This window comes from Clytia hemisphaerica, unplaced genomic scaffold, assembly GCF_902728285.1.
Source record: "Clytia hemisphaerica strain Z4C2 unplaced genomic scaffold, Clytia hemisphaerica genome assembly, whole genome shotgun sequence".
Taxonomy (NCBI): Eukaryota; Metazoa; Cnidaria; class Hydrozoa; order Leptothecata; family Clytiidae; genus Clytia; species Clytia hemisphaerica.
This window is the reverse complement of record NW_027103918.1, coordinates 124,417-137,834: the sequence shown is the minus strand read 5'-3', so window position 1 is coordinate 137,834 and position 13,418 is coordinate 124,417. Positions and strand designations below refer to the sequence as shown.

The 13,418-nt window shown below is 35.0% G+C and overlaps 1 protein-coding gene across 1 annotated transcript; it reads left to right on the top strand.

The window, feature by feature from the left end:
• Window positions 1-1,335: 1,335 nt before the first annotated feature.
• On the top strand, window positions 1,336-12,051 carry LOC136809577 (CAAX prenyl protease 1 homolog). The gene is made up of 12 exons (XM_067066113.1): window positions 1,336-1,448; window positions 5,794-5,940; window positions 6,393-6,479; window positions 7,519-7,635; window positions 7,867-8,019; window positions 8,262-8,459; window positions 8,700-8,795; window positions 9,055-9,085; window positions 9,582-9,610; window positions 10,677-10,817; window positions 11,094-11,237; window positions 11,635-12,051. The coding sequence occupies exons 1-12, from the start codon at window positions 1,368-1,370 to the stop codon at window positions 11,863-11,865; spliced, it is 1,455 nt and encodes a 484-aa protein (XP_066922214.1). The 5' UTR covers window positions 1,336-1,367; the 3' UTR covers window positions 11,866-12,051.
• The last annotated feature ends 1,367 nt before the right edge of the window (window positions 12,052-13,418 follow it).

The following is a 13,418-nucleotide window of genomic DNA, read 5'->3' as shown; positions in this document are numbered from 1 at the left end:
CACTTATTCTCATTTTTGCTCATTTCCACCCTTACAGTGTACTTTGGGAAGCTTGGAAAAAAGGGCCGCACGTACGGTAGGTCGTTTACCTTGAGTGCCCCCCCCCGTGGATCTATGCTTATGTGTATTGAAACGTGGCAAGCCGTGCAATATGTTCTATTTTATTATCAAACATTTTTAATTAATGAAGTGTATTCACACGCTGTACTGTTTGGTTGGTACAGAAAGAAAAACGAGCTAGAATCCGTTAAATGCTAAGCGACCCCAGCCCTGACCCGAAAATTGGAGCTGCTAATAAAAAAGAATGTGTATTGCATCAAGAGTGAACAAAAACTAGATCGTAAATAATGTTTTACTAGATTCTGTATTCAAGCAAATTAGATCCGTGCAAAAGAAAGAAGAGGCTCTAAGTTATCCATCGAGCTATGAACGAACTTCTAATTCCTTCTAGATTTGAAGATATGACGGTTTAAAGTTTAAAGCTTAAAGTCAATTAAGTCAATTTACTAAAAAGAACCTTTCAAAAAGATGCACTATAAAACTGCTGATAAATAAACATGCTTTTTTGAGCTAATTGAATAAATAAATTCCCTTTGTTTTATTTTCAACATTATTGTTTGCGAACCGTAATGTAAAAAGTAAATAACTGGTGTTCTTATTATGATAAAAGGTTTTTTCTTTCCTTGCATATAATATCTTTCTTATCTTTATGTATTTGTTTTTAAAGAAAAATATTTCAATTCTATTAATAATTAAACAACTTAGGTTCCCACTTAGGTTCCCCCATCCCACTTTTCCGGTGTTCATTTAGGTTCCCACTTAGGTTCCCCCATCCCACTTTTCCGGTGTTCATTTAGGTTCCCACTTAGGTTCCCCCATCCCACTTTTCCGGTGTTCATTTAGGTTCCCACTTTAGGTTCCCCCATCCCACTTTTCAGGTGTTCATTTAGGTTCCCACTTTAGGTTCCCAGGTTCCCCCATCCCACTTTTCAGGTGTTCATTTAGGTTCCCACTTTAGGTTCCCAGGTTCCCCCATCCCACTTATCCGGTATGCCAAATTAAGCTATAATTTTAATAAGATGATCACATCTTTTCACTCCGCTCTAAAAAGAGAAAAGTTTTTCGCTTTAAATACTCTTCTTAGTACAAGTAACAAGTTCATGTAGTAAGATTGACGCGGATTTTACTTGTTCTCAAGATATTTAGGTTTGAATATTTCATATATCCAAATTAGGCCATTAATATCCTAACTAGGATATGAATTCTAGCCTAATTAGGCGAACATCCTAGTTTGGCCATCATAGCCTAATTTGCAATAGTTCCTGACTGCTGAAGGGATTAGTTATAGTCGCATCGAAGCATCCAAAATGGCGGCGCCGATTTTCATCGCAACGTTGTGTTTTATGTGGATAGTTTACATTTGGGAAACATACTTATCTTTCAGACAGGTATATTTTGCTTGATTTAACAGCTTATTTTCACTGAAGATAATACTTTTTAATGTAAATTCTGCCTCTGATAGCCTTTTTGCCAGTCAGGATGTTATCATATTGTCCAGTCTGTCAGTTACCAGCCGTAATTAATCGAACAGTTCGATTACCGAACTAATCGAACTTTGTCGAACTTAATCGAACGACAAAAGCTTGATTAAATTCTTTAATCGAACTTTTCAAAAGTCGCTAAAATTGTGAGTATTCAATTAAAGTTTGACAAAGTTCGACAACGAGAAATGTTCGACAAATTTGACAAAAAACTCTGTTCGATAAAGTTTGGCAACAAGAAAGGTTCGACAAATTCGACAAAAAACTCTGTTTGAAAAAGTTCAGCAACAAAAAATGACCTCCTTTGGGTACTACCGTGGACGGCCCCTGGGGGTCCCGACCCGGCTGCTGCGGGTTCCGGGAGAGTTTGATAGGTGCCCACTGCGCACTGGTCAGGAGGGATGTGAGGGTACACGCCTGCACCAGCGTGGGTGCTTAAAAGTTCCTCAAAGTGTTGTCAAAGTTCGATTAGTTCGATTAAGTTCGATTAATGTAATTGGAACTAATCGAACTGTCGAGGTCTCTTTTAAAGAAGTTCGATTAAGTTCGATTTCAGTAATCGAACTTAATCGAACTTTGTATTTTGAGAAATTTGCGAGTATTCAATTAAAGTTCAACAACCGAACTTAGTCGAACATTAATCGGCCAACAAAGTTCGATTAAGTTCGACAAAGTTCGATTAAAAATACCGTTCAATTAGTTCGATTAATAGACCTTTTTTTAAAGAGGCAGCCATATTGAATAATTATGTACTCCAGCATAAAAACAATGATACAGCCATGCATAATTTTTAAAATATGCATGATACAGAAATTATGCATGGCTGTATCATTGTTTTTATGCTGGAGTACATAATTATTCAACATGGCTGCCTCTTTAAAAAAAGGTCTATTACGTCTGGGTTAGAGAGGAGTAACCTGAGCTGAGATCAGATTGTGGTTGTTTTCTGCCCACCACGCTGAAGCTCTAAAGGGATGGGTGAAAGACATAACAATCTGGCGAATATGCAAACTCCAAGTCATGCAACTTTTGTTGACGTCAAACCAAATGTTTCATTTTTCCGTGAACTTTGAACCCTTCTAACTTTTTTTCTATGTATGCTAAAGCGTTCCAGTTTTTACTAAAAGAAAGCCCGTGATCTTAGCTTTCCCATGCGTGTTCCAAAAGACAAAACAATGGAAATGCGTCAATCTGTTCAGCTGACCAAAATGACACAAAAATGACAAAATGACCTGTCAAGACATTCTAATATCTTTTTATTTGGTATCAACCAATTTCAATCTTAACAAAGGATAAATAAGCTTTTCATATAGCCAAACAGAATTACCATAGCTTTTACCAAAAAAAATATATCAAAGATTCAATTTCAGCCATTTTCAGCCAAATCTAACTTTTGTTCTTGCTGGGGCTTCGTGGAAACTTATCCTGTCCATGTGTAAACATTCCCGTATGTTTGTTATGTACTTGACTACCCGTTGTCAAACCAGGATAAGACGGGGGTACTGCAATAAAAAGTTATGCAAGAAAAACCATAATTTCGACCTCAAAAGGGGACTTTCTTTGCCAATAACTTTTGATAGAATTGTTCCCCTAATTTCCCCTTTTCAGTAGGTCTTCCTCTATCTTATATGCTTCAGAAAACAATGCCCTAAAAGCTTAGCCTCACGAAGCCCTGGCTAATAATATAACCCCCTGGTTATATCTTTGTATTCTTATCCTATAAATATAACGGAATGGCCATTCTACGGAAATTGCTGTCACGTGACTTTTTTCTACCGCGTGATACAAATCGCGCATTTTCATTGGATGTTGAAAATTTATTTGTTACGTCACAAGAAGTTCCGACTTCACATTTTTAAAAAACAAAATGGCGAAAGGACGTTTTTTGATATTTATGATTATTGAAAGAATTCAGTTGATTTTAAGGTTTTAATTATTTCTTTTTCTTTTGCCATGTGTACTAAAAGATTCTACAATATTTGGGGAACTCAAATATCCAAAAGTTTTTCTATTTTTCATGGAAAAATGAGCTATAAAGGCAATTTCTTTGCTTAAGGCATAGTTCGGACCCCCTCCTTCTTAAGGGGGGATGACACCTTCCAAAAAAGTGAAGAAGGGGGGGGGGTCAGAGATTTTCACTAAAAAGGGGGGGGGTAGCAAGGAGGGGGGGATTGTTTAAGAAGGGGGCTTACATATATTGTAGATTATTTTCCAGCACTGTTATGAAATTTGGTCTACATGAAAGGAAGTTCTTTATTTTCACTAAAAAGTGGTATTATATTTGCCAGACTTAATTTTTCTTTACTGTTTCCCTTCCCTTTTTACCATAAAAAAATTAGCCCGAAACCCTTGGGGGATAGGCATTTTTAAAGGTTGGGGGGATGCCAAGAAGGGGGGATCATTTAAGAAGGGGGGATCAGACCCCTTTCCACACTATGTTAAGGTTTGTTTTTTCTTCGTGAACTTTCATTTTCAATCTTTCTTTAAAGATTTAATATTTTATCAATTATCTTGGGATTTTGAGGGCTCATTCTAGAACTATTTGGGAGTAGAGAGCTTTTTACAGATCTTGAAAAGGTTTACTAATTCTTTAGATATAGTTAAAAGTTTAGACATTGGTAAAACTTATTTCTCCGATCGAACATTGACACACGCATTTCCAAATTAAACACGCTCCAGCTGTATATAACACTGTGGACACGGGCTAGACAGAAAATTGGTAAATTGCAGAACGTTTTTGCAACATTTAAGATTTCGAATTCCGTGGGAAAAAAAAAATAGTTGCAACTGTTGATGAACAAATGTTTCTGGAAATGGAGGAAAAAGTAGTTGAAGGCTGAAACTTTGTATGTTTATCAGAAAAAGGGTGAGGAATTCAAAAATCACATTCGCTAATTTTAGTTCTTTCATTTTCATGTAGTTTTTTTCACTTTTTTGGTTCTATAGCATGGGAATGTCCCAAAAAAAAAGTTTTTTTTTCTGCCGAAATGGATTTTCTTTTGGTTTGGGGTTTCTCCTTTCAGTCACAGTCATAAAACTAAAAATCAGCGCTCATTGGTTGTGACGTAGTTTACGAAATGGTTTAATATAAAATGACATACTTTTTAACAACTTTTTTCTACGTCATTTTTTTGAAGCCTCTTCGTAGGAGAATGTGTCTTTCTATAAGGAATTTTACATCTATCCGCAGACACGTGTTTCGTCCTTCCAAGGACTCATCAGTGCGACTCAGGTAAGCAAGCATAGACTGCTGTTGTCACCAGAGTGCTCAAAACACTAAAGTGTTGAGCTTCGCATAATCGCTTGTGGTGAACGGAAAAGCAGAACTTGCTCCTCAACAGAGTCTAAAGAGTGCTCCAATATAATTATAAGGAATTTTATAACACTTTTTTTATGACACTTCATGGCAGATTAAAAAGACAATCAGAAAACTTTTCATTTTCGCATTAATGAGGAAGAATGAAATTTTTAGAAGATGCTGACTTTTAGTTTTACGACTTGTTCACACTCGTTTGGTTTCTGTCATAAAAAGAAAGTCGTTATTGTGAACTTTGAACATGCTTAAAATCGAGGTACTTCCACTAACTGACGCAGCTCCGCTCGCAACTCTAGCTACTCTACCATTTTTGTTTTGATTTAGCTTTGTATTTTAATGACCAGCCAGGTCATTCATTTGAGGGCTATGCAAGTTTCCCTCCACTGAAGCAAGTTCCCAACTTCACGGTAGCTTTCTAATCGATATTAATCAATGAATTAGATATCGATTACTTTTCGGTACTGATTATTATCGATAACTCATCAATAGGCTATCGATTATTATCAATGAAATATCAATCAATATTGATTACCTTCCATCGATAATATCGATTACATCAATCGATTAAATGATCGATAATATTGATTGGATCAATAGCAATTGATAGCTAATCTAGTTGTTCGATTAATATTGATTAGCTATCGATTTTAATCCGATGATCGGTTTAAACGATTAAGACCGTCTGGACCTTTTCACCAGTCTGGGGGCGGGGAATTGGACAGCCTGAAGTTTCTTGAAGGTAAATTGTTAAGGGAAGTCCATGTCGTCCACAGGCAGTATTATAATATAGCCGTATCTGTTCGTATAAAAGTTATGGGAAACGTATATTTGGACTTTGTATCCAGTGTTGTACACAAGCACTATGATGTTTGTATGATTTCAGATTTTTTATTTACTTCAATTGTTGCTTTTATCAAACTTTCCATCCTCTTGCAGTATAAAGTGTACCGTGACACTGATGATGTTCCAGAGGAGCTCGAAGACTACATTGATGAGGAGACTTTTGAAAAGTCACGGAGTTACCAACTCGACAAATCAAGATTTGGATTCATAGCTGGATTATACTCACAAATTGAATCAACTGTAAGTTGTTCTTCCTTTTATCCCCCAATCTTTATTTAAAACTATATTTTTCCATTTTTCATTCTTTGAAAGTTCTGTACCTTAAGTGGGTAATTTTCAAGTGAACCTTTTAGGCAAATCAAGATTTGAAATTTTGTGCATCGACATTATTTTCATAAATTGACCTATTCTAAAAATTTCATGCGGATTTTTATTCTCGAAATGGGGCTTTGGTATTGAATGTAGCAATTTCGAATATTTTTAACATATTGGTTACCCATCTGCTATTTTACATTTTCATATATTTTGTCCAAAGAAGGAAAATAAAGGTTGAAAATGGGGAAAATACAATTTCATTGATGTATTTCGATTTTTGTGAGATTTTATTTGTACTATTGGAAATTTTTCGTGGACTCAAAAACTAATCTACTATTGAATTCTTAAATATCAGTTCTAATAATTTTGTTTTCTAGGTAATCCTTTGGTTTTTCTGTATTCCCTTGTTATGGAAATTCTCTGGAGATGTCAATGCTATGATTGGATTTGATGAAACTCACGAGGTAATTAGACTAAAATATTACTTTTGTCATGATAAAGAGATAATTTTATTGAGTGATTGGAAAAAAATTATATGATTTTTAAGGGCCAACAGATTCTCTCAAACAAAGTTTACTTTAAAGAATAATTTCATGGTGGCCAGCGACCTTTGAATTCCTTGAAACCCTTGAAACAACCTTGATTTTTTTCCTACCCTTGGAAATTTTCTTTGAAACCCTTGAAAAATCAATTTAATCTCTGAAATACAAAATTTTTCCTACCGAGTCGGATACAAACATCACTGAATTAAATTAGAAAACATACTTTTGGAACCCCTGAGATTCAAGGGGTTATTCCCGCTCATTCTTTAGGGGTTTACATCCATTAGGTACCACTGGAATTATATGAGATCGGCAGGTCTGGGTGATAGAATGGGTGGTTGTAAAATTATACTAGCTTCTGATTTGTGTTCATTTTCCGCCCATCTAAAGTGTACTTAAAATCATAGATTCTCTCCGTCGGGCCCAACTATAGTGGGCCCTCCTTTGCTACAACTATAAAGAAAGTATCTGCTGAAGAATGTTATTGAGGTTCTGTTCAAAATCAAGGGAATTGGAAAGACTGATTTGCTTGAAAGATTTCAAGGTTTTTATGATTTTTAAGGAGGATGAATTGAAAATTCAACCTTTCTCCTATTGTCGACAGATTTCCTTGAAATTCTTGAAAACTAGCAAAGATCAACTAAAAACCCTAGAAATCCTGGAAAATTAGTCAAAAATGACCCTTTGAAACCCTTGAATTTGGTGAATAAGAAGTGCTGGCCACCATGAATTTACACTAGATAGCTTGTGATATATTCGATTGCTATTTATTGGCCTCAAATTTCGTGTATATACAACACACTGTGATAAGTTAGGTTATGGATAAAGGTCTTTGTCTTTGTCAGGGAAAATTTAAAGTAAGACCGGTGACGAATAAATAAATTTTCAAGTTGCCCTCAAAATGAAATTGGAAAGTTTGTACAAAATCACTGCACGTCTATTGACTTTTCTTCTCCTTTAGATCAAGAGATCAATGTTGTTCATGGTGTTTGCATCCATCTTCTCCACCATCACAAGTCTTCCGTGGAGTTTGTATTCCACTTTCGTCATTGAAGAAAAACATGGCTTCAATAAACAAGTACGTAGGGGTCACATGTCTGTGTTTTCAATTCTGCTATTTGAGAAATTCAAGCAAAACCTCACATTTCTTGATATTTTAGGCTAATTTATTTATTTTTTATTTTAATTTTTTTTTCAAACTTTTTTTAAATTGATATCGTGAAAGAAATTATTTTCCAGCTAAAAAGTTAAACAGTTATTCATGAAAATACTTAACTTTGGCTTGTCACGTTTTGCTATTATTTTTTAGACACTTGGCTTTTTCTTCAAAGACCTGGTCAAGAAGCTGGTTGTGAGCACTTTGATTACCCTCCCCATTACTGCAGCTATCATATGGATTGTCAAATGGGGTGGTGATTATTTCTTTGTTTACGCTTGGTTGTTCTCTCTCACTGTGTCTCTGGTGCGTATTGTGCTTTGTTTTCTTCAATAACATTCTTATAATAGCCGTTTCAATAAAAATATCATGATAAAAGGAAAACTTTTTTTTGTTAAAATAAACTTTCATGAATCAGCTTTTCATAATATATTGCCAAACCAAATCGCGAATGTAAACAAATACATGTTTTTTAAGCAAGTGGCTGCCCCTTTGTCAGGCTTGTATGCTGGCTACTCAATTTTTTTCACTCCTTCATATTTTTCCAGTTCATTATTTCCATCTATCATGATTACATTGCACCATTATTTGACCGATTCATCACCCTACCTGAAGGTGAATTGAGGGAATCAATCGAGGCCTTGGCAAAGAGAATCGAGTTTCCATTGACCAAGATTTTTGTTGTCGAGGGATCGAAACGCTCCTCCCATAGCAATGCATATTTCTTTGGATTCTATAAGAAAAAGGTAAGACACATGTCCTTTGGTAATTTAAGAAGCTTTTCTTTTAATCAGGTTTCAGAGACCTTAGCAATCTGAATATTGAAAAATTTTTGAAGAGAGCTCAAATTCTCGGAAAATTATACATCGATCTCAAGTAATCTTTAAGCATAAAGATGTATAACTCAGTAAATGGCAGTCTAGAACCCTTACGACACTTGTCTCAACGAGATGGAATTGAAATCTTGAATCTTGCTTTTATTGTAGGTGATTGTGTTGTTCGATACTTTGTTGAAAGTAAGCCCATTTGAAGAAGAGAAACGCCTAAAAGAAGAAGAAGAAAAAAAGAAGAAAATTGAAGAGGTGAGTACAAGAGAATACTAAGTTTTACTATGAATTTTTTGAAAAGTTTCAAAATTAAAAATGAAACTTTCAATCTTAGAAGGACACCGAAGGTTTTTAACATTTATTTTTTCATCTGTATAAATACTGTATTGCCATTTATATACCTCTCACAATTTAAACGAAGCAAAAAAAAAAGAAGAGAAAATTTGAATTTTTCCCCACTGCTGCGCACGATAGATTTGCATCATATTTCCAATCTCCGTTTCTTTATTTTAAGGAAGGAGAAGGCAACCAACAAGATGAAACAGGTGATTACTAAATTATATCTAAGGCTTTTGTATTATAGGCTAGACCACAGATTTCTGTTAAGGCCGAAGGGCTAGCTGGCGTGCTTTAAGCTTTTACAAGCAAAAAAAGTGAATATATCGCAAAAAATATTGTTGCTGTTCTCGAAAGAAAGCTTCTGATTGGTCGAGCGCTGAATTTTTATTATAATGTCATGTGACTTAGGTAGGATTTCCTACCGAAATACGGCACAATTTTCAGCCAAAGCACGCCATCTAGCCCTTCTGGCTTTACAAAAATCTGTGTGCTAGACAGCCTTGGTTATTAAGAGTCTGGTTGAAAAGGATTAGGGATAAGCTGGTGTTTTTTATTTAAAAAGAATTTCGTACAACTAAGAGGAGTCTTTTCTTTTTGGTTTTATTATCTGAATGATAAAATGTCTGTTCAATATAAGAAAATATTTTTGTGCTTTTTTTTCAAAATTAATTTAATAATCTAAATGTTCTTTTCTCTTCTCAGAAGAAAAAGATGGCGAATCAAAGGAAAAGGTAACTTTATAAATGTCAAGATGTAACACAATCGACCTCAATCTAATTTGCAACTTTGTACCTCTGGGGTTATATATACTACACCCCTTCTCATACACCCCTGTCTCAGTGCCCCGGTGGAGCTTTTTCCCTCAGTGGGGATGAAAATTTCTATCGAGATCCCAATGGGGATAGAAAATCTTTTGTTTCCAATTCCAGCTCAAAAATTTCAGTGGGGATGGTTTTGGAGTGCAGTTTTTCCCATTCAATTTCTAATTGGGATAAAATCATAGAGCAATTTCCCAGTGGGGTTGAAATTTTAGGGTATTTTTTCCACCGAGGACGATTTTTTGGCCTATTTTTCCACCAGGGCGTGGGGTCCACCGGGTCTGTGACACATGGGTGTTCTCATAGACCCGCTGGAACCCCTTCCCGCTGGAAAAATTGTCCAAATTATCGTCCCCGGATGAAAATTATTCTCTAATTTTTGTCCCCACTGAAATTAATCAAATAAATTAATCCTGCTAAATCGCTGCTAAATATTATGCAATTTCTCTATCCCCACTAAGTTTTCTGACTTTTGAAAACAAAAGAATTGAAATCCCCAGCCATAAAAGATATGGGAATATCAATCCCCATCGAGTTTCAGTCCGTTTTTTTACCCCCACTGGCTTAAAAAATCCTACCGGGTCTGTGATAAGGGGATGTTATACAGGTTTTTGTTTCAAATTGAGCTTTGTCACGGCGGGAACATTTTTAAAAACACTGAGGTGTGCTTTTAATGTTGTCTTTACCGTTCTAAACTGTGACACAAAGCATTTAAACATTTTTCTTTATACGGTGTAGTCTCTTTAATGCGAATGCCTTTTACTCAATACTTCATGGTCACTTCAGTCAACAATGCCTCATAAACTTTACTCCGTAACTCGAAATTTCCTTAACTCTAACAAATGTGTGTTCCCTGTATGTGTTCGAGTTATGGAGACTCCACTGTATCAAAGATATTTTTACAGTCAATTTACAGCTATGTATTAGGTTCAATAAGGTTTCACGTACTCTTTCAGTGATATAAACATTCCATTTTTAGAATGAATCATCGGAAGGAGGAAACACGGAGAAGAAGAAGGAAGAGAAAGGCTGTTCAGATGAAGAAATCCTCGCCATCCTCGGTCATGAACTTGGTCACTGGAAACTCAATCACATCCTCAAAAATCTGGCCATCAGTCAAGTAAGGGATAAATTCATTGAGTTTGCGGACAAACCGAGCTTCAGAGGGTCTTATTTTGGCCTGGAGAAAAGGCACGGAAAAAATTATAATTCGATGGGCTAAAAGTTTGGTTCGCCGCCTCAGGTGCATTCACACACTAATTAATACACCAGGCTTGTTAAGCATTTGCTGGCCTTGAATCTAGAATTTGCCGGAGTTAATTTTTGATTCGCCAGCCTATCGAAAATAAAGCAAAACCTGGTTAAACGAACACTTACGTTGCCCTTCTTTTTGCAGGTGAATTTGTTGTTATCTTTCTTCGTGTTCGGCTTGCTAATGAACAACAGCATGCTGTACGAAAGCTTTGGATTTTACAACGAGATGCCGACACTTATCGGATTGATGATCATCTTTCAATTCGTCTTCTCTCCTTATAATGAGGTAGCCTTTGTTTTTCCCAAGACACCGTCTGGATTCTACACTTTATTCTAAGGTGATATTCTGGGTAAACGACTGCCCTAAAGTCTTAACTTTCTTCTAAACGTTTCAGTTGAAACAAATATACGAACTAACTACGGTTCGCACGCTTGAATACCCTTTGTAAACGAGTATAGATGGTGGCAATTGGAATATTTAAGATGGAAATAGCGCTAAAGGGGAGCACGATTTTCACGAATAATTCCTAAATTCTTACCGAAGAAAGCTTATCCTAATAAGAATCAGCCATCAAATTTTCTTAGAAATTTTGTACATTAAACAGGCTTTTTATATCCTACTTTGCTGGTATATTTGGTAGAACAAATCCACCAAGATGAATTCTTCTTCCTCTTCTTTTCAGCTGATGGGATTTCTGATGACCGTCTTGAGTCGACGATTCGAGTTCCAAGCGGACGAGTTCGGAAAAAGTCTTGGATATGGTGTCAAATTACAATCTGCTCTCATCAAACTTCATAAAGAAAACCTCGGGTTTCCAGCGGCTGATAAATTATACTCTGCATATCATTATTCACATCCACCTTTGTTAGAACGCTTGAAAGCTCTTCAAACGTCCAACAAAAAGAAAGAATGAACACGAAGATAAAACTAGATCTTAATGTTGTATAGAATTATAAACACTTTGTTGGAAATTTGGAATCAGCTTTTTTTGGAATTAACTTTCTAGAATCTTTAGGATATACTTTATGAATTTTTGTAAAGAGAATGAAATATTTAACAGAGCGAAATAGAAATTGGTAAATCCGAAAAACTCATCAAATGGTATATTCCAATTTATTCGATCTTCGATCAAAGGTTACAGTCACCTAATTGTCCTATGTTTTTGGGACAAGCTGGAGTTTTTACAAGCTCTTATGTGATTTGGTTGGTCGTTAAGATGTAATGAAAACAATTTTATTACTTTTTGTAAAGAACGCGTCATCTCTATTACTTCAAATGACCAATTAGTGAAGTATCTTATAAAAACTCCAGCTCATCTCATGTTTTTGGCGATATCTTCCTCTCAAAAGTCAAAATTCACAAATTTAACTTCCAGAAATAAACTTTTAACCTCTAAAAGTTCCATTTCCTAGGCAGAAAAGAAAGGCGTACCAAAAAAATACTATATTTATATTGGCTGGATCACAATTAAAACTAGTCATAGCTTTCACTAAATGCCCCCACATAAAGATCATGTCATGCACTTATAAAGCTTTAATGCTTTAAAGATTAAACATTAAAAAATAATCAAGAATAATTGATTGATTTAATTATTGATTGATTGGTTGATTGATCGATTGATTGATTTATTTATTGATTGAGGCGTTTGCTTGAAAAAAAAATTATATTCCATTATAAAAAAATACCGGGTGCGCCACAAAAAAGTTTCTCTTTTTAAAATGAATTTTCTCGAAGTCTAGAAATCTAGAAACAGCCAATTCTTTTTCATTGGATAGAAGAAGGATAAACTTAAATTTTGATGGGTCATTTATAAAATTAGGTTCATTAGCTCAAAAGTTATGCTCAATAGGTAAAATTTTAACGTTTTCGAGCACTTTCTGAAAGTAACTTCTTTATTTATTAAGCATAACTTTTGATCTAATGAATCAAATTTAATAAATGACCCATCAAAATTTAAGTCTATCTTTCTTTTCTCCAATGAAATAGAAATGATTCTTTTAAAATTTTTAGATTTCGAGAAAATTAGTTCCAAAGAGAGAAACTTTTTTGTGGGGCACCCGGTACATACTTGAAGAATTCATGCAGCTTGATAACTTAATAAAATTGGAAAGGAAAAGCTAGAAAAGCCTCTCAAAAATATATTTAAAAAGTTATGGTATCATTATCTTACTGATTTTCACATCTCCTGTTTGTTTGTTTTTTCTATCCTAGTTTCTTTCTTGTAACAATATATATTGCCGTGTCAATTCAAGACAGCCTTAAGTCCATTTTTTCCATTTTGAGATAATTGACTTTAAAGGTTGAGATGTGATGGACTCAATGCTACACATTTTATATCAAATTATGAATTACAAAATACACCTCTTTCCCATTAGAATTCTGTGGACTTAAGGCCGTTTTTGGAAAGCGTGCATGCTAAAATAGGGGAGTATGGTCTTAAGTCAATTTTTGAAAAAATGGACTTAA